We start from the raw sequence: 20,459 nt of genomic DNA on the forward strand, positions 1-20,459 counted from the left end.
GATCCACGCCTTGATGCTCTATGAAGTGAAGTGTCGCCTGTTTTATTCTCAACATTCACATCAGCTGCAACCTTCAGTAAAATATCAACCCACGTTTGAGATCTACACCCTGATGCCTGTCTCGTTTTGTGCTATGAGTTATGAAGTGGTGTGTCGCCCGATCTATTCGGTACCTGTATATCAGCCCAAGCCTTCAGTATCAGGTCAACACAGTCTTTCGATCCATGGATTGATGCTGCATGGAGTGCCGTGTAGCCTGAACAACACACTTTTGAGATCCACACCTGGATGCTTCATGAAGTGGAGTGTCGCCTGTCTCGTTTCGTACTTTAACATCAGCTCCAGCCTTCAGTAACATATCAACACACTTTTGAGATCCAAACATTGATGCGATATGAAGTGGTGTGTCGCCTGTTCTATTCTGTACCTGTATGTCAGCCCCAGCCTTCAGTAACAGGTTAACACAGTCTTTAGATCCATACATTGATGCTGCATGGAGTGCTGTGTAGCCTGAGTTGTTTTGTACTTTTACATCAGCCCCAGCCTTCAGTAACAGGTAAACACACTTTTTCGATCCATGGATTGATGCTGCATGGAGTGCTGTGTAGCCTGAGTTGTTTTGTACTTTTACATCAGCTCCAGCCTTCAGTAACAGATCAACACACTTTTGAAATCCACACCTGGATGCTTCATGAAGTGGAGCGTCGCCTGTCTCGTTTTGTACTTTTACATCAGCCCCAGCCTTCGGTAACAGATCAACACATTTTCAGATCCACATCTCGATGCTTCATGAAGTGGAGTGTCGCCTGTCTCGTTTTGTACTTTTACATCAGCCCCAGCCTTCAGTAACAGATCAACACACTTTTGAGATCAACACCTGGATGCTTCAGGAAGTGGAGTGTCGCCCGTCTCCTTTTGTACTTTTACATCAGCTCCAGCCTTCAGTAACAGATCAACAAACTTTTGAGATCGATACCTCAATACTTTATGAAGTGGTGTGTCGCCTGTTCTATTCTGTACCTGTATATCAGCCCCTGCCTTCAGTAACAGGTCAACACACTCTTTCGATCCATACATTAATGTTCTACAGAGCGGCGCGAGTCCTATCTGATCCCCGACATTCAGGCCAGCCTTCTGTAGCAGGTAAATACGCTCTTCCAATCCGAGCCCTAATACGTTATGAAGTGGAGTGTCGCCTGCCTCGTTTTGTACTTTAACATCAGCTCCAGCCTTCAGTAACATATCAACACACTTTTCAGATCTGCACATTGATGCGTTATGAAGTGGTGTTTCGCCTGTCTTGTTTTGTACTTTTACATCAGCTCCAGCCTTCAGTAACAGGTCAACACACTTATGAGATCCACATCTGGATGCTTCATGAAGTGGAGAGTAGCCTGTCTTGTTTTGTACTTTTACATCAGCCCCAGCCTTCAGTAACATATCAACACATTTTTGAGATCCACATCTGGATGCATCATGAAGTGGAGTGTCGCCTGTCTCGTTTTGTACTTTCACATCAGCTCCAGCCTTCAGTAACAGATCAACACACTTTTGAGATCCGCACATTGATGCTGCATGGAGTGCTGTGTAGCCTGATTTGTTTTGTACTTTTACATCAGCCCCAGCCTTTAGTAACAGATCAACACACTTTTGAGATCCGCACATTGATGCTGCATGGAGTGCTGTGTAGCCTGATTTGTTTTGTACTTTTACATCAGCCCCAGCCTTCAGTAACAGATCGACACACTTTTGAGATCTACACCTGGATGCTTCATGAAGTGGAGTGTAGCTTGTCTCGTTTTGTACTTTTACATCAGCCCCAGCCTTCAGTAACAGGTCAACACACTTTTCAGATCCACACCTGGATGCTTTATGAAGTGGAGTGTCGCCTGTCTCGTTTTGTACTTTTACATCAGCCCCAGCCTTCAGTAACAGGTCAACACACTTTTGAGATCCAAACATTGATGCTGCATGGAGTGCTGTGCAGCCTGATTTGTTTTGTACTTTTACATCAGCCCCAGCCTCCAGTAACAGATCAACACACTTTTCAGATCCACACCTGGATGCTTCATGAAGTGGAGTGTCGCTTGTCTCGTTTTGTACTTTTACATCAGCCCCAGCCTTCAGTAACAGGTCAACACACTTTTGAGATCCGCACATTGATGTTGCATGGAGTGCTGAGCAGCCTGATTTGTTTTGTACTTTTACATCAGCCCAAGCCTTCAGTATCAGATCAACACACTTTTCAGATCAACACCTGGATGCTTCAAGAAGTGGAGTGTCGCCTGTCTCGTTTTGTACTTTTACATCAGCTCAAGCCTGCAGTAACAGATCAACACACCTTTGACATCCATACCTCAATACTTTATGAAGTGGTGTGTCGCCTGTTCTATTCTGTACCTGTATATCAGCCCCAGCCTTCAGTAACAGGTAAACACACTTTTTCGATCCATGGATTGATGCTGCATGGAGTGCTGTGTAGCCTGAGTTGTTTTGTACTTTTACATCAGCTCCAGCCTTCAGTAACAGATCAACACACTTTTGAAATCCACACCTGGATGCTTCATGAAGTGGAGCGTCGCCTGTCTCGTTTTGTACTTTTACATCAGCCCCAGCCTTCGGTAACAGATCAACACATTTTCAGATCCACATCTCGATGCTTCATGAAGTGGAGTGTCGCCTGTCTCGTTTTGTACTTTTACATCAGCCCCAGCCTTCAGTAACAGATCAACACACTTTTGAGATCAACACCTGGATGCTTCAGGAAGTGGAGTGTCGCCCGTCTCCTTTTGTACTTTTACATCAGCTCCAGCCTTCAGTAACAGATCAACAAACTTTTGAGATCGATACCTCAATACTTTATGAAGTGGTGTGTCGCCTGTTCTATTCTGTACCTGTATATCAGCCCCTGCCTTCAGTAACAGGTCAACACACTCTTTCGATCCATACATTAATGTTCTACAGAGCGGCGCGAGTCCTATCTGATCCCCGACATTCAGGCCAGCCTTCTGTAACAGGTAAATACGCTCTTCCAATCCGAGCCCTAATACGTTATGAAGTGGAGTGTCGCCTGCCTCGTTTTGTACTTTAACATCAGCTCCAGCCTTCAGTAACATATCAACACACTTTTCAGATCTGCACATTGATGCGTTATGAAGTGGTGTTTCGCCTGTCTTGTTTTGTACTTTTACATCAGCTCCAGCCTTCAGTAACAGGTCAACACACTTATGAGATCCACATCTGGATGCTTCATGAAGTGGAGAGTAGCCTGTCTTGTTTTGTACTTTTACATCAGCCCCAGCCTTCAGTAACATATCAACACATTTTTGAGATCCACATCTGGATGCATCATGAAGTGGAGTGTCGCCTGTCTCGTTTTGTACTTTCACATCAGCCCCAGCCTTCAGTAACAGATCAACACACTTTTGAGATCCGCACATTGATGCTGCATGGAGTGCTGTGTAGCCTGATTTGTTTTGTACTTTTACATCAGCCCCAGCCTTTAGTAACAGATCAACACACTTTTGAGATCCGCACATTGATGCTGCATGGAGTGCTGTGTAGCCTGATTTGTTTTGTACTTTTACATCAGCCCCAGCCTTCAGTAACAGATCGACACACTTTTGAGATCTACACCTGGATGCTTCATGAAGTGGAGTGTAGCTTGTCTCGTTTTGTACTTTTACATCAGCCCCAGCCTTCAGTAACAGGTCAACACACTTTTCAGATCCACACCTGGATGCTTTATGAAGTGGAGTGTCGCCTGTCTCGTTTTGTACTTTTACATCAGCCCCAGCCTTCAGTAACAGATCAACACACCTTTCAGATCCACGCCTGGATGCTTCATGAAGTGAAGTGTCGCCTGTCTCGTTTTGTACTTTTACATCAGCCCCAGCCTTCAGTAACAGGTCAACACACTTTTGAGATCCAAACATTGATGCTGCATGGAGTGCTGTGCAGCCTGATTTGTTTTGTACTTTTACATCAGCCCCAGCCTCCAGTAACAGATCAACACACTTTTCAGATCCACACCTGGATGCTTCATGAAGTGGAGTGTCGCTTGTCTCGTTTTGTACTTTTACATCAGCCCCAGCCTTCAGTAACAGGTCAACACACTTTTGAGATCCGCACATTGATGTTGCATGGAGTGCTGAGCAGCCTGATTTGTTTTGTACTTTTACATCAGCCCAAGCCTTCAGTATCAGATCAACACACTTTTCAGATCCACACCTGGATGCTTCAAGAAGTGGAGTGTCGCCTGTCTCGTTTTGTACTTTTACATCAGCCCCAGCCTTCAGTAACAGATCAACACACTTTTCAGATCCACACCTGGATGCTTCATGAAGTGGAGTGTCGCCTGTCTCGTTTTGTACTTTTACATCAGCTCAAGCCTGCAGTAACAGATCAACACACCTTTGACATCCATACCTCAATACTTTATGAAGTGGTGTGTCGCCTGTTCTATTCTGTACCTGTATATCAGCCCCAGCCTTCAGTAACAGGACAACACACTCTTTCGATCCATACATTGATGCTCTATGGAGTGTCGCGAGTCCTCTCTGATCCCCGACATTCAGGCCAGCCTTCCGAAACAGGTAAAAACGCTCTTCAGATCCGAGCCCTGATACGTTATGAAGTGGAGTATCGCCTGTCTCGTTTTGTACTTTAACATCAGCTCCAGCCTTCAGTAACATATCAACACAATTGTGAGATCTGCACATTGATGCGATATGAAGTGGTGTGTCGCCTGTTCTATTCTGTACCTGTATATCAGCCCCAGCCTTCAGAAACAGGTCAACACAGTCTTTAGATCCATACATTGATGCTGCATGGAGTGCTGTGTAGCCTGAGTTGTTTTGTACTCTAACATCAGCCCCAGCCTTCAGTAACAGGTAAACACTCTTTTGAGATCCGCACATTGATGCTGCATGGAGTGCTGTGCAACCTGAGTCGTTTTGTACTTTTACATCAGCCCCAGCCTTCAGTAACAGATCAACACACTTTTGAGATCCAAACATTGATGCGTTATGAAGTGGTGTGTCGCCTGTCTCGTTTTGTAATTTTACATCAGCTCCAGCCTTCAGTAACAGGTCAACACACTTTTGAGATCCATACCTCAATGCGTTATGAAGTGGTGTGTCGCCTGTCTCGTTTTTTACTTTTACATCAGCTCCAGCCTTCAGTAACAGGTCAACACACTTCTGAGATCCATACCTCAATGCGGTATGAAGTGGAGTGTCGCCTGTCTCGTTTTGTACTTTTACATCAGCTCCAGCCTTCAATAACATATCAACACACTTTTGAGATCCAAACATTGATGCGATATGAAGTGGTGTGAAGCCTCGTCTATTCTGTGCCTGTATATCAGCCCCAGCCTTCAGTAACAGGTCAACACACTCGTTCGATGCATGGATTGATGCTCTATGGAGTGCTGTGTAGCTTGAGTTGTTTTGTACTTTTACATCAGCCCCAGCCTTCAGTAACAGATCAACACACTTTTCAGATCCACACCTGGATGCATCATGAAGTGGAGTGTCGGCTGTCTCGTTTTGTACTTTCACATCAGCTCCAGCCTTCAGTAACATATCAACACACTCTTTCGATCCATGGATTGATGCTACATGGAGTGCTGTGTTTCCTGTGTTATCCTCTATATTTACTCTAGCTGCAGCTGCCGGGTTGTCTCTTGACTTGATATTTGAATTATTGTCAGCTTTCTGCTTTCTGAAACCTTCAGCCGATTCACCAACTTCTCTTTCGTCTTCTTCGTGAGACGTATAAAGCTTTTCAAGTAAAAATAGAACAACCTCTTGGCTTCCTCCCTTACACGCTGAGTGCAGTGTAGTATTTCCATTTGGAGCCACCATGCTGACATTTGCTCCTTTCCCCGTCACAACTCTCACGACATCCATCTTTCCACTTTCGCATGCTGCATGAAGAGGGAGTTGTCCATCCTTCGATATCATATTGACTGAGGCTCCTTTATCAAACAGCATCTCAACAACATCCAGATTCCCACTTTTACATGCAGCACACACTTCATCGCCACTAAGTTCTGCTCCTGCCACAAGTAAAGTCTTAACAATGTTTGCATGTCCATGTGTACATGCTTGATACAGAGGCTTAAAATGGATATCCCGACCAGCAATATTTGCTCCTCCCTCCAACAAAGCTTTTACTATTCCCTCAATGCCGCAAGCACATGCCCAACCCAGAGACCTATCCTTCCATTCACAATTAACATCAGTTCTATCCAGCACCAGTTTTACAACTTCTTCCTTGCCATTGAGACAAGCCGCAAGTAGAGGAGACTTATGATAGTTATCCACATAACCTACTGCTCCTCTATCGAGTAACAGTTTCACTAGGCCCTTGTGACCAGACAAACACGCTAGAAAAAGTGAAGATTGACCCATCTGATCTGGTACATCAATATCTACACCCTTGTCAATGACATACTCCACAGCTGACACAAGACCATGTTCACACAGGTAATGCAGCACAGTTCTGTCATAGCTGTCAGATGCATTCAGATCAGGAAGAAGGCGAAGTATCTGGTGTACAAAGTTACAATCTCCAGTCTCAGTTGCTATCATCAGCGGGGTCTGCTCACGGTGTCTGTATGTAGCATTGATGTCCAGTTTTAAATGTTTTGTAAGATATGTCAACACATCACCTGCAGCATGTTTGCACACACCAAATAAGATCTCATCTATCTCCGTCTGATGCAGTGTAATGTTTCCCTTCTCCAGTATGTATTTCACCATGGTTGAAGATTTGTTGCTTGGCAGCAACTCCAAACAGGATTCTAGTGTTTCTTCATCAGTCTTCCTCAGAAATGTATTTACAGATATTTGATATTGTTCTTTCAGTATGTTCATCAGTTTATCAATGAAGTCTGGATCACAACAGATTTGATGTGAGATTACATATGCCAGGTTGCCCCGCTGAATCGCCAAGGCAAATCTCTGCACCAAGTTGTCAATGCAGAAAGGTGGGATTTCTGCAACCAAACCTTGGGTTTCAACAGTCCCATGTCTAAGTCGCTGGTTGATGAATGAGAGACTACAATTCTCAATGACAAATACTGGATCTTTTTCAGTCAGAAGAAATGCAACACTGTCATAGATTGATGGATGGTCAAACATGTATGTACCATCTTCCAGCTTCAGATATGACCCAACAAGCTCATTGGCAGATGATACACAGTCATGCATCTTGTATTTGTCTTTATACAATTCAGACTGCGACACTTTCCCATCTCCTTGGATCATTGCCTTCAGGAGTTGACACTTTGATTTATTGTTTATTAATTTCTGCAACGTTTGGTTTAGAAATTCAAGAGGACTCACGAAAAACTCCTTTGCTGATACCTTGTCATTCTGTTTAAAGGCTGTGACAAATAGTCTACAGACATGTGGAAACCCATGTGGACACGCGATGTGACTTAATTTAAAAATGACTTTTTTCTCAATGTCAACACCTTCCATTTGAAAAATTGATTTCAAAATATTCAGTTTTTCTTCATGATCTCTGGTTGGTGAGAGTTCGACTAGATGTTTACTGCTTGTAACATATTCCCTCGCTCTTCCAAGGTCTGGTAAAGAGGATTTTAGTACATAATCACGTCCCACAAGAATAAATAAAGATTGTTTCTTTCGATTTTGCTCTGGATTGATGTCAGTTGAACCATTTAAAGTTAGCTCCAAGTCAGGATTTTGCAAATCAAGAATGGGACGAAGAGAGGGTCTCCACTTGGTCCACTCTGCAACGTCAAATTCCAGATCACCAAATATATCATCCATCATAATCACAGGGTTGGTACAAGTCCTGGTTACCTCATTGAATTCGTCTGGGGACACAACTTGGAATACTTGTCTCCCTTGGCTGTGCAGATCTCCGAGGGCCATGTAGGCAACTGTAGACTTCCCCTCTCCTGGTCTTCCCTTTATTGTCACCCATGTTGCTCCCCTGTCAATCTTCTCCATCACCTCCTTATGTGCCTGTGTCTTAACCATACCTTGGGTCCATGACTGTATCCTTGATTCTGTTCGTTCTGAAAAAATATAATACAATCGATTGAACTGTACAAATCCGATCCACCTTTCACACATACTGACCTAGTGGTATTTTTACAAACAACCTCTCCTTATTGTGTAAATACATTTCACATTTGCTCCACTTGATAATAAATTATTAATACTAAGAACTGATCACTGTGATATATATCAGTAAATGAGCTGAGAAACTGTGTTAACAAATCTGAGAGTTATTATTTTTTGCTACTCAAAAGTAAATTTGTAAAACAACAAAAAAGAAAGAAACAAGAACATTTTCTTCAGACAAAACTTGTTAACAAATTAAGCATGCCATTAATGGTCATATTGTTTTACATTGACATCCGTTATCTACTATTCCTATCATTTTCATGTTAACTTCTACGTTCGAGAAATTAATGGCTCAGTGAGTTAGTGAGTTGGGTTCAACGCCACTTTTAACAGTATTCCAGTTACATCATGGCGTGTCAGCTTAATGTGGTTAGGAAAGCCTGAAGTGATGCAGGTCTCAGACGTTTAGCACATCGGTGAAACCCACGAGCACGGGTATGGTGCTGACAAACCTAGAAACATAATCGGGACGAACCGGGATTCGAACCCACAATCAAAGGTTTCTGGCGTGCCTAAGGGACGTAACTCTGCACAGCAAATCGCGGCGCCTCAGACGACTGTAATGGCTCAGAATTGTCGAAATAGTACGTGATGAAGAAATGGAACACGTTTCAAGAAAATTAAAAATAACATTTACTATATAGTGCACATATATTATATTGCAGAAGATACACGTAGCGTAAGTCTCTTGTCCCTGTTTCTGCATATACCTCTTGCATCACTGTATTGACCCTTTCATCATGTGCACGGTCTAATACTTGACGACTATTTTATCCAAAAAAATATAACTCTAAATTACTACAATGATGCTTGTACATGAAGAATCATCTATCTTGCTTTATCCACTGGAACTCACTCCTGATCTTCTGTACTGTAGTCAGCGGTTTCTCCTCCTCCTCCTCCTCCTGGGGACAGGGCTGCGATTTACCGATGTTTTGAGTCCCTCCGATGGTCAGATTCCTGCCGCCCTTCACCGTCATTTCTCCAATGTGCTGTTGGACTTGGAGAACGTTATACTGAATTGCTGTAAAGTACATAATTATTTAGTAACCTGACACTTGTGAAACGGCAATTTCAAGGAACAAGGCCACAACCATTCAGATATCAGAACTTCTAATTATATAACTTGAGTGTTTAAAACAATTTAATTGCCAACATGTTATATTACTCATATATGGAGGGAGAAACGAAACACAAATGAAGCCTTATTGTAATTAATTATTTATCAGGTTTATGATTATAATGTAAAACGTATTCATTGATGAAAACGAATTATGAACAAGCGTCTGAATGTGTTCATGTATGATGACAAGTTGACGGCTTGCCATATGTTGATCTGTCAAATTGTGGTATGTAAATAGCTCAACTTACTTTGTTTACAACATAGACAAAATTACGTACTTAGCATATCAGTTACTTGATTGTTGTACAAGCATGTTACAATTTACCTTCAATATTACGGTTGTTACGGGAAAATGTTTTTTCTATCATTTGAAAATACTGCCTCCGTGGTTGTTCGATCCCGGCGCCAACGTAAGAATATGTTACTTGTTGTTTCCCTGCCTGGTGCGTTATCATTAAGACATAAAACATCGATTTTGTGAGTATCTGAGTGGGTTATCCATGTTAAACTGCTGGGTGATATCTCAATGGGTTCGCAATATAAATCCGGCATCAGCCGGACTAGTACAAACAGCCTCAAACATGCATCAAAGTCCCTATATATATATGCAATTACTTTGAACGCAACATCATACCCCATTCATTTCATGATGATGTTAGGCCATGTAATATTCAGGAGTAGGATATGTGTGTTGGGGCGTGGGGGTACATATTTCTGTTAACTGAACGATATATACTTTTTTTAAAGTAAATCCTTAGGTCAAATAATTTTGCAGCATTTTCGGGAAAAGATTATATTTTTTCGAGAATATGAATTACCCTAAAATATACACAAGGGGCATTGAATGCTAGATGAATAAATGTTTTCCTCATTTTATGTTAACCTAAATGTTCTTGATTACATACGCTCAGAGGTTTTGTTAACGTCTTTAAGTGAAGATACTTTATCTTCATCAATGTCAGCATCTAGTGTGACTAAGTCAAGAAGGCAAATCTTCTTACTTGAAGCAGCACCAGATGATGGTGCTGTCTCAGGCACCCAGTTTGTGTCCATCTCCTGTGTATTGGATTGTGAAGGCATCAATGCCATGCTGGAATCCTGGCAGGTAGATGAGCCTTGTGTGGCAATATGATGCGTCAGCGTTTTTAATGCTGTGGGAAAACAAGGCATACTTATTGTGAAGTATTCTTAAAAGAGAACCGCCTCCGTGGTCTAGTGGTAGAGCGCCCGCCCGGAGAGCGGAAGGTCCGGGGTTCGATGCCCGGCGGTATTCATGTTAAATTGCGGCATGGTATATCAGTGAGCATCAGTCCAGACTAGTACAAGCAGCCACACAAACACACACACGTACATGCACGTCGCTGTATAAGTGCAATAATCTTGGACCCGACATTAAACCCCATTTCACCTCACCTCGCCTGTTAGAAGTGAGCATTCGTTGGAAGCTTCGAAACTGTCATGAGGATCTGATTTGATGAACTGTCTTGGCGCCCACATGGTTAATAAGAACAATGTTTAGAGGGGTATTATTAAACGTGACACGTCAGTCAAGACAATAATACTTGACTTTGGACTGAATACCACAAAGCATTCTATGTAGCTACATGCCAAGTACATAAGAAGAAAACCACTTTACAAAAGTGCCGGAATCTTCTGGAAAATATATCTACATCACGGTTCCCATTCCTTACCATCATGGATACTGTGAGAGTTCTGACGCTGGCCAGTCTCAAGCACGACTTTTGAAAAAGTTGCTGCCCCCAATGTAACATTCCCGCCTTCCTCATCATTTTCATCTGTTTCTCCTTCTTCTTCCTCCAGATTGTCCGCTATTTGAACGTCCTCTGTCGCAACACCATCAACATCGTGTTGTTTTCCCTTGACTACTGTGTTATTCATCCTTACTCACTGCACTTTGTAATCGTTTTCCTTTGACCGGGATATTTCTATTTCTGGTGCTTGTTGTTTCCTTCAGTACCACCAGAGTGAATAAATACATTCATATCAAGACCTATCTCATTATTGAACCGTGAATTCTCGGACACCTGCACGAATAATAAAAAAAACACAATTTAGTTTGTAAAGAGACCTCTGCAGAAATAGTCTGAAGAAGTGTGATGGGTCTTGGTTCCATTCCCCTTTGGTAAAAAAGAATTCAACTGCTGTACACATATCCAAACATATTTAACATCTAAGAAATGAATATATACGGTTTTCAAAGTAGCAACATCAACCTTTTTAGTAAATGCAATCAGACCACCACAGGGAAGAGATAGTCCAGGGTGTAGTGGGGGCTGTTTCCAATGTGTCGGGGAGAGTGAAGAGGGTGCATTGGAGGTAATGTGTATTGGAGAGAACATCCAGTGTGAAGAGAGCGTCCAAGGTATAGTTGGGGCTCTTTTCAGTGTAGGGGTGTAGTGGAGGCAGTGTTCAGTGTGTATTGGAGAGAACTCCAGTGTGAAGAGAGCGTCCAAGGTATAGTGGGGGCTGTTTTCAGTGTGTATTGGAGAGAGCGTCCATGGTGTAGTGGAGGCAGTGTTCAGGGTGCATTGGAGAGAACTCCAGTGTGAAGAGAGCGTCCAATGTATAGTGGGGTCTGTTTTCAGGGTGTAGGTGAGAGAACGACCAGGGTGTAGTGGAGGCAGTGTTCAGGGTGTAGGTGAGAGAATGACCAGGGTGTAGTGGAGGCAGTGTTCAGGGTGTAGGTGAGAGAGTGACCAGGGTGTAGTGGAGGCTGTGTTCAGGGTGTAGGTGAGAGAGTGACCAGGGTGTAGTTGAGGCAGTATTCAGGGTGTAGGTGAGAGAATGACCAGGGTGTAGTGGAGGCAGTGTTCAGGGTATAGGTGAGGGAGTGACCAGGGTGTAGTGGAGGCAGTGTTCAGGGTGTAGGTGAGAGAGTGACCAGGGTGTAGTGGAGGCAGTGTTCAGGGTGTAGGTGAGAGAGTGACCAGGGTGTAGTGGAGGCAGTGTTCGGAATGTAGGTGAGAGAATGACCAGGGTGTAGTGAAGGCAGTATTCAGGGTTTAGGTGAGAGAATGACCAGGGTGTAGTGGAGGCAGTGTTCAGGGTGTAGGTGAGAGAGTGACCAGGGTGTAGTGGAGGAAGTGTTCGGAATGTAGGTGAGAGAGTGACCAGGGTGTAGTGGAGGCAGTGTTCAGGGTGTAGGTGAGAGAATGACCAGGGTGTAGTGGAGGCAGTGTTCAGGGTGTAGGTGAGAGAGTGACCAGGGTGTAGTGGAGGCAGTGTTAAGGATGTAGGTGAGAGAATGACCAGGGTGTAGTGGAGGCAGTGTTCAGGGTGTAGGTGAGAGAGTGACCAGGGTGTAGTGGAGGCAGTGTTCGGAATGTAGGTGAGAGAGTGACCAGGGTGTAGTGGAGGCAGTGTTCAGGGTGTAGGTGAGAGAGTGACCAGGGGGTAGTGGAGGCAGTGTTCGGAATGTAGGTGAGAGAGTGACCAGGGTGTAGTGGAGGCAGTATTCAGGGTTTAGGTGAGAGAATGACCAGGGTGTAGTGGAGGCAGTGTTCGGAATGTAGGTGAGAGAGTGACCAGGGTGTAGTGGAGGCAGTGTTCAGGGTGTAGGTGAGAGAGTGACCAGGGTGTAGTGGAGGCAGTGTTCAGGGTGTAGGTGAGCGAGTGACCAGGGTGTAGTGGAGGCAGTGTTCAGGGTGTAGGTGAGAGAGTGACCAGGGTGTAGTGGAGGCAGTGTTCGGAATGTAGGTGAGAGAGTGACCAGGGTGTAGTGGAGGCAGTGTTCAGGGTGTAGGTGAGAGAATGACCAGGGTGTAGTGGAGGCAGTGTTCAGGGTGTAGGTGAGAGAGTGACCAGGGTGTAGTGGAGGCAGTGTTCAGGGTGTAGGTGAGAGAGTGACCAGGGTGTAGTGGAGGCAGTGTTCAGGGTGTAGGTGAGAGAGTGACCAGGGTGTAGTGGAGGCAGTGTTAAGGGTGTAGGTGAGGGAGTGACCAGGGTGTAGTGGAGGCAGTGTTCAGGGTGTAGGTGAGAGAGTGACCAGGGTGTAGTGGAGGCAGTGTTCGGAATGTAGGTGAGAGAGTGACCAGGGTGTAGTGGAGGCAGTATTCAGGGTTTAGGTGAGAGAGTGACCAGGGTGTAGTGGAGGCAGTGTTCAGGGTGTAGGTGAGAGAGTGACCAGGGTGTAGTTGAGGCAGTATTCAGGGTGTAGGTGAGAGAGTGACCAGGGTGTAGTGGAGGCAGTGTTCAGGGTGTAGGTGAGAGAGTGACCAGGGTGTTGTGAGGCAGTATTCAGGGTGTAGGTGAGAGAGTGACCAGGGTGTAGTGGAGGCAGTGTTCAGGGTGTAGGTGAGAGAGTGACCAGGGTGTAGTGGAGGCAGTGTTCGGAATGTAGGTGAGAGAGTGACCAGGGTGTAGTGGAGGCAGTGGTCAGGGTGTAGGTGAGATAGTGGCCAGGGTGTAGTGGAGGCAGTGTTCAGGGTGTAGGTGAGAGAGTGACCAGGGTGTAGTTGAGGCTGTGTTCAGGGGGCAGGTGAGAGAGTGACCAGGGTGTAGTTGAGGCAGTGTTCAGGGTGTAGGTGAGAGAGTGACCAGGGTGAAGTGGAGGCAGTGTTCAGGGTGTAGTGGAGGCAGTGTTCAGGGTGTAGTGGAGGCAGTGTTCAGGGTGTAGGTGGGAGAGTGACCAGGGTGTAGTGGAGGCAGTGTTCAGGGTGTAGTGGAGGCAGTGCCTTTACTCTGGGAACACAACCGTTATACATAAATACCCAGGTTTGAAAAGTGATTGTAATTACACATTTGAACCTGCGTATCTCATAAGCAATATAATCAACTTAAACCTAGTTTTGGTTTCGCCAGGGCTCCATTTTCGTGAAATAAACAACATTCAGCATGGTATAGCATATTATACACAAGCACATCTATACATATACCGCGTTCTCAAATTAATTAGAATTGCTAGCTACTTTAGATTTACATACTGTCAATGAAGTCACTGATACATTGCCTCGGAACAGGCCAACTGTAGGGGTGTGTGCAAACCCATCTTATCTGTGACTATAAGGGAACAGGGCTCCTCGCAGGGAAGATATGTCTATGCTGTGTATGTGAGTTTTATAATGCGCTACAATGCAATGTGGATTTCGTGTTGATTCATATAACAACAGCTCGGTAACATATAACTACCGCTTGGAGTAATGATCTGAAGAGTTACTTGCCTTGACTGCGAAGACAGTCTCTAAGGATTAAATTTCTTCGAATAATTATCATATACACAGGTGGGGATGGGGGATTTGGGGTGGGGGGTGGATGCGGGAGGGGGGGGGGGGGGGGAGGGTAGTCCTCCGAGTCATTTTCGGAGGCAGTATTCAGGATGTTGGGGAGTGAAGGGTGTAGTGAAGGTTGTGTTCAGGGTGTAGACGGGTGCGTCCAGGGTGTAGTCGAGGCAGTGTTCAGGGTGCAGGGAAGAGAGAGTCCAGGGTATAGTGGAGGCAGTTCTCAGGGTGCAGGGAAGAGAGAGTCCAGGGTGTCGTGGAGGCAGTACTCAGTGTGCAGGGTAGAGAGAGTCCATGGAAAAGTGGCGGCAGTATTCAGGGTGTAAGGGAGAGATTAACCAGGGTATAGTGGAGGCAGTATTCAGGGTGTAGAGGAGTGTGCGTTCACGATGTTGTGACGGTTGTTTTCAGGTTGTTGGGGAGAACCTTACTCCGGTGTATCGGAGGCAGTATTCAGAGTGTATGGGAGAGATCGTCCAGGGTGTATTGGCCGCTGTTTTCAGGGTGTAGATGAGAGAGTTCAGGATATGGTGGAGGCAGTATTCAGTGTGCAGGGGAGTGTCCAGGGTGTAGTGGAGGCAGTGTTCAGGGTGGGTGTATGGGAGAGAGCGTCCAGGATGTAGTGACGGACGTGTTCAGGGTGTTGGGGAGAGATTTACCAGGGTGTTGTGAAGGCAGTGTCGGGGTGTAAGAGGGTAAGAGGTATGTTTATGACCCCCATGTCAACATATTGACACTGAAATATAAAATGAACGAGATGGGTCTACGGCTTGGGTAATAGTGTTATGACATACATGTATATCTGCATCTGCATGTATAGGGTGTATATGACCATATCTATTTTTCAGGCATACATCTATAGGAGGTATCTTTATCAAAATCTCAAGAATGCACGAGGGGTAATCACCACGATATGCATAGTAATGAAGGAAGTATTCTCCGCCGTAATCTCGAGTCATGCCTTCTCCGTCCGTTCACATCGATTCTCGGCTCTCGTCTACCACCTGACCTAGATAAATGTCCGCCATGTTTTAAGTTGTGTATTCATTCTTCCGGGTTTGTACTCCGGACAAGACATAGCTACAGGTTGTTCCATAGGATTATATACATTAATATCCCGATTTGAAATGAGATTATTAATACACATTTGAACCTGCGCGTCTCATAAGCAATATAATCAACTTAAACCTAGTTTCGGTATCGTCAGGGCTTCAATTTCGTGACATAAACAACATTCAGCATCGTATAGCATATTATAGACTAGTACATCTATACATACGCCGTTCTCTCAAATCAATTAGAATTGCTAGCTACTTTAGATTTACTTACAGTCAATGAAGTCACTGATACATTGCCTCGGAACAGACCAACTGGAGGAGTGTGGACAAACCCAACTGATCTATGACTATAAGAGAACGGGAAGATCGCAGGGAAGATATGTCTATGCTGTGCATGTGAGTTTTGTAATGCGTTACAATGCATTGTGGATTTCGTGTTGATTTATATGACCATAGCTCGGTAACTCATAACTACCGCTTGGTGTTATGCTCTGAAGAGTTACTTGCCTTGACTGCGAAGACAGACTGTTAGGATCGTCGGGGCAACTTTCTTCATATAATTATCCTATATACATGTGGTCGACCAAAGCGGTGCAGCTTGGGTGGATGGGGGTTGGGGTGCGGTGGAGTGTGTGTGTGTGTGTGTGTGTGCGGCGGAGTGGTGGGGGTGGTGGGGGGGGGGGGGGGGGGAGGAGAGAGGGGGGGGGGGGGGGAGGGGGGATCCACACGCCATCATATTCGGAGGAAGTATTCAGGGTGTTGGGGACGGATTTACCTGGGTGTAGTAGAGGCAGTGTTCAGGGTGTAGGGAAGAGAGAGTCCTGGGTGTAATGGAGACAGTATTCAGTGTGTAGTGAAGGCAGTGTTCGGGGTGTAGGTGAATGATTGACCAGGGTGTAGTTGAGGCAGTGTTCAGGGTGTAGGGAAGAGAGAGTCCTGGGTGTAATGGAGACAGTATTCAGTGTGTAGTGAAGGCAGTGTTCGGGGTGTAGGTGAATGATTGACCAGGGTGTAGTTGAGGCAGTGTTCAGGGTGTAATTGAGAGATTGATCAGGGTGTAGTTGAGGCAGTGTTGGGGGTGTAGGTGAGAGAGTGACCAGGGTTTCAGAGGAGGCAGTTTTCAGGGAGTAGGTGAGAGAGTGACCAGGGTGTAGTTGAGGCAGTGTTCTGGGTGTAGATGAGAGAGTCCAGGGGGATAGTGAAGGCTGTGTTCAGGGTGTAGGGACGAGAGAGTCCAGGGTATAGTGGATGCAGTGCTCAGAGTGGAGATGAGAGAGTGACCAGGGTTTTAGAGGAGGCAGTGTTCATGGTGTAGATGAGAGAGTGACCAGGGTGTAGTGGATGCAATGTTCAGAGTGTAGGTGAGAGAGTGACCAGGTAGTAGTGGAGGCAGTGTTCAGAGTGGAGATGAGAGAGTGACCTGGGTTTTAGAGGAGACAGTGCTCAGAGTGGAGATGAGAGAGTGACCAGGGTGTGGTGGATGCAATGTTCAGAGTGTAGGTGAGAGAGTGACCAGGTAGTAGTGGAGGCAGTGTTCAGAGTGGAGATGAGAGAGTGACCTGGGTTTTAGAGGAGGCAGTGCTCAGAGTGGAGATGAGAGAGTGACCAGGGTGTAGTTGAGGCAGTGTTGAGGGTGTAGGTGAGAGAGTGACCGGGGTGTAGTGGATGCAATGTTCAGAGTGTAGGTGAGAGAGTGACAAGGTAGTAGTGGAGGCAGTGTTCAGAGTGGAGATGAGAGAGTGACCGGGATGTAGTGGATGCAATGTTTAGAGTGTAGGTGAGAGAGTGACCAGGTAGTAGTGGAAGCAGTGTACCGAGTGGAGATGAGAGAGTGACCGGGGTGTAGTGGAGGCAGTGTTCAGAGTGTAGGCGAGAGAGTGACCGGGGTGTAGTGGAGGCAGTGTTCAGAGTGTAGGTGATAGAGTGACCAGGTAGTATTGGAGAAAGTTTTCAGGGTGAAGGTGAGAGAGTGACCAGTGTGTAGTTGAGGCAGTGTTCTGGGTGTAGATGAGAGAGTCCAGGGGGATAGTGAAGGCTGTGTTCAGGGTGTAGGGAAGAGAGAGTCCAGGGTATAGTTGATGCAGTGCTCAGAGTGGAGATGAGAGATTGACCAGTGTGTAGTGGAGGCAGTGTTCAGGGTGTGGGTGAGAGAGTGACCAGGGTTTTAGAGGAGGCAGTGTTCAGGGTGTGGGTGAGAGAGTGACCGGGGTGTAGTGGATGCAGTGTTCAGGGGGTGGGTGAGAGAGTGACCAGGGTTTTAGAGCAGGCAGTGTTCAGGGTGTGGGTGAGAGACTGACCAGTGTGTAGTGGAGACAGTGTTCAGGGTGTAGGTGAGAGAGTGACCAGGGTTTTAGAGCAGGCAGTGTTCAGGGTGTGGGTGAGAGAGTGACCGGGATGTAGTGGATGCAGTGTTCAGAGTGGCGATGAGAGAGTGACCAGGTAGTAGTGGAGGCAGTGTTCAGAGTGTGGATGAGAGAGTGACCAGGGTGTAGTGGAGGCAGTGTTCAGTGTGGAGATGAGAGAGTGACCGGGGTATAGTGGATGCAGTGTTAAGAGTGTAGGTGAGAGAGTGACCAGGTAGTAGTGGAGGGAGTGTTCAGAGTGGAGATGAGAGAGTGACCAGGGTGTAGTTGAGGCAGTGTTGAGGGTGTAGGTGAGAGAGTGACCGGGGTGTAGTGGATGCAATGTTCAGAGTGTGGGTGAGAGAGTGACCGGGGTGTAGTGGAGGCAGTGTTCAGAGTGCGGGTGAGAGAGTGACCAGGGTGTAGTGGAGGCAGTGTTCAGTGTGGAGATGAGAGAGTGACCAGGGTATAGTGGATGCAATGTTCAGAGTGTAGGTGAGAGAGTGACCAGGTAGTAGTGGATGCAATGTTCAGAGTGTAGGTGAGAGAGTGACCGGGGTGTAGTGGATGCAATGTTCAGAGTGTGGGTGAGAGAGTTACCGGGGTGTAGTGGAGGCAATGTTCAGAGTGTAGGTGAGAGAGTGACCAGGTAGTAGTGGAGGCAATGTTCAGAGTGTAGGTGAGAGAGTGACCAGGGTGTAGTGGAGGCAGTGTTCAGAGTGGAGATGAGGGAGTGACCGGGGTGTAGTGGATGCAGTGTTCAGAGTGTATGTGAGAGAGTGACCAGGTAGTAGTGGAGGCAGTGTTCAGGGTGTAGGTGAGACAGTGACCAGGGTGTAGTGGATGCAATGTTCAGGGTGTAGGTGAGAGAGTGACCAGGGTGTAGTGGAGGCAGTGTTCAGAGTGGAGATGAGAGAGTGACCAGGGTGTAGTGGATGCAATGTTCAGAGTGTAGGTGAGAGAGTGACCAGGTAGTAATGGAGGCAGTGTTCAGAGTGTAGGTGAGAGAGTGACCAGGGTGTAGTGGAGGCAGTGTTCAGGGTGTAGGTGAGAGAGTGAGCAGGGTGTAGTGGATGCAATGTTCAGAGTGTATGTGAGAGAGTGACCAGGTAGAAGTGGAGGCGGTGTTCAGAGTGTAGGTGAGAGAGTGACCAGGTAGTAGTGGAGGCAGTGTTCAGAGTGTGGGTGAGAGAGTGACCAGGGTGTAGTGGAGGCAGTGTTCAGTGTGGAGATGAGAGAGTGACCAGGTATAGTGGATGCAATGTTAAGAGTGTAGGTGAGAGAGTGACCAGGTAGTAGTGGAGGCAGTGTTCAGAGTGGAGATGAGAGAGTGACCAGGGTGTAGTTCAGGCAGTGTTGAGGGTGTAGGTGAGAGTGTGACCGGGGTGTAGTGGATGCAATGTTCAGAGTGTAGGTGAGAGAGTGACCAGGTAGTAGTGGAGGCAGTGTTCAGAGCGGAGATGAGAGAGTGACCAGGTAGTAGTGGAGGCAGTGTTCAGAGTGTGGGTGAGAGAGTGACCGGGGTGTAGTGGAGGCAGTGTTCAGTGTGGAGATCAGAGAGTGACCGGGGTATAGTGGATGCAATGTTCAGAGTGTAGGTGAGAAAGTGACCAGGTAGTAGTGGATGGAATGTTCAGAGTGTAGGTGAGAGAGTGACCGGGGTGTAGTTGAGGCAGTGTTGAGGGTGTAGGTGAGAGAGTGACCGGGGTGAAGTGGATGCAATGTTCAGGGTGTAGGTGAGAGAGTGACCAGGTAGTAGTGGAGGCAGTGTTCAGAGTGTGGGTGAGAGAGTGACCGGGGTGTAGTGGATGCAGTGTTCAGAGTGGCGATGAGAAAGTGACCAGGTAGTAGTGGAGGCAGTGTTCAGAGTGTGGGTGAGAGAGGACCAGGGTGTAGTGGAGGCAGTGTTCAGGGTTTAGATAAGAGGGTGACCAGGGTGTAGTGGAGGCAGTGTTCAAGGGGTAGATGAAAGAGTGACCAGGGTGTAGTGGAGGCAGTGTTCAGGGTGTAGGTGAGAGAGTGACCAGGGTGTAGTGGAGGCAGTGTTCAGGGTGTAGGTGAGAGAGTGACCAGGTTGTAGTGGAGGCAGTGTTCGGAATGTAGGTAAGAGAGTGACCAGGGTGTAGTGGAGGCAGTGTTCGGAATATAAGAGAGAGTGACCAGGGTGTAGTGGAGGCAGTGTTCGGAATGTAGGTGAGAGAGTGACCAGGGTGTAGTGGAGGCAGTGTTCAGGGTGTAGATGAGAGGGTGACCAGTGTGTAGTGGAGGCAGCGTTCAAGGGGTAGATGAAAGAGTGACCAGGGTGTGGTGGAGGCAGTGTTCAGGGTGTAGTGGAGGCAGTGTTCAGGGTGTAGTGGAGGCAGTGTTCAGGGTGTAGGTGAGAGAGTGACCAGGTTGTAGTGGAGGCAGTGTTCAGGGTATAGGTGAGAGAGTGACCAGGGTGTAGTGGAGGCAGTGTTCAGGGTGTAGGTGAGAGAGTGACCAGGGTGTAGAGGAGCCAGTGTTCAGGGTGTAGGTGAGAGAGTGACCAG

General features: G+C 46.4%; 2 protein-coding genes across 2 annotated transcripts in view; both read right to left on the minus strand.

Moving 5' to 3' along the window:
- Nucleotides 1–487: 487 nt before the first annotated feature.
- On the minus strand, nucleotides 488–2,177 carry LOC125378678 (ankyrin repeat, PH and SEC7 domain containing protein secG-like). Its single transcript, XM_048394602.1, has one exon. It carries the CDS (start codon nucleotides 2,158–2,160, stop codon nucleotides 871–873), a length of 1,290 nt encoding a protein of 429 aa, XP_048250559.1. The 5' UTR covers nucleotides 2,161–2,177; the 3' UTR covers nucleotides 488–870.
- Nucleotides 2,178–2,737: 560 nt separating this feature from the next.
- Nucleotides 2,738–20,459, minus strand: part of LOC124121787 (serine/threonine-protein phosphatase 6 regulatory ankyrin repeat subunit A-like) — a 28,975-nt gene continuing 11,253 nt past the window's right edge. Inside the window, exons 2-6 of the mRNA XM_048394601.1 lie at nucleotides 10,983–11,336; nucleotides 10,293–10,442; nucleotides 9,025–9,192; nucleotides 4,649–8,056; nucleotides 2,738–4,357 (exon numbers count right to left, since the gene is read on the minus strand). Of these exons, the coding sequence (XP_048250558.1) occupies nucleotides 2,745–4,357; nucleotides 4,649–8,056; nucleotides 9,025–9,192; nucleotides 10,293–10,442; nucleotides 10,983–11,190 (5,547 nt within the window). The 5' untranslated portion in view covers nucleotides 11,191–11,336 and the 3' untranslated portion in view covers nucleotides 2,738–2,744. The remainder of the gene's footprint in view (nucleotides 4,358–4,648; nucleotides 8,057–9,024; nucleotides 9,193–10,292; nucleotides 10,443–10,982; nucleotides 11,337–20,459) is intronic.

Source organism: Haliotis rufescens, unplaced genomic scaffold, assembly GCF_023055435.1.
Source record: "Haliotis rufescens isolate VD_foot unplaced genomic scaffold, xgHalRufe1.0.p SCAF_13, whole genome shotgun sequence".
NCBI classification, from domain to species: domain Eukaryota; kingdom Metazoa; phylum Mollusca; class Gastropoda; order Lepetellida; family Haliotidae; genus Haliotis; species Haliotis rufescens.

Excerpts from the sequence above, each read along its gene's own strand:
- LOC125378678 (XM_048394602.1), bottom strand. The coding sequence starts at position 2,160 with ATGTGCGGATCTCAAAAGTGTGTTGACCTGTTACTGAAGGCTGGGGCT.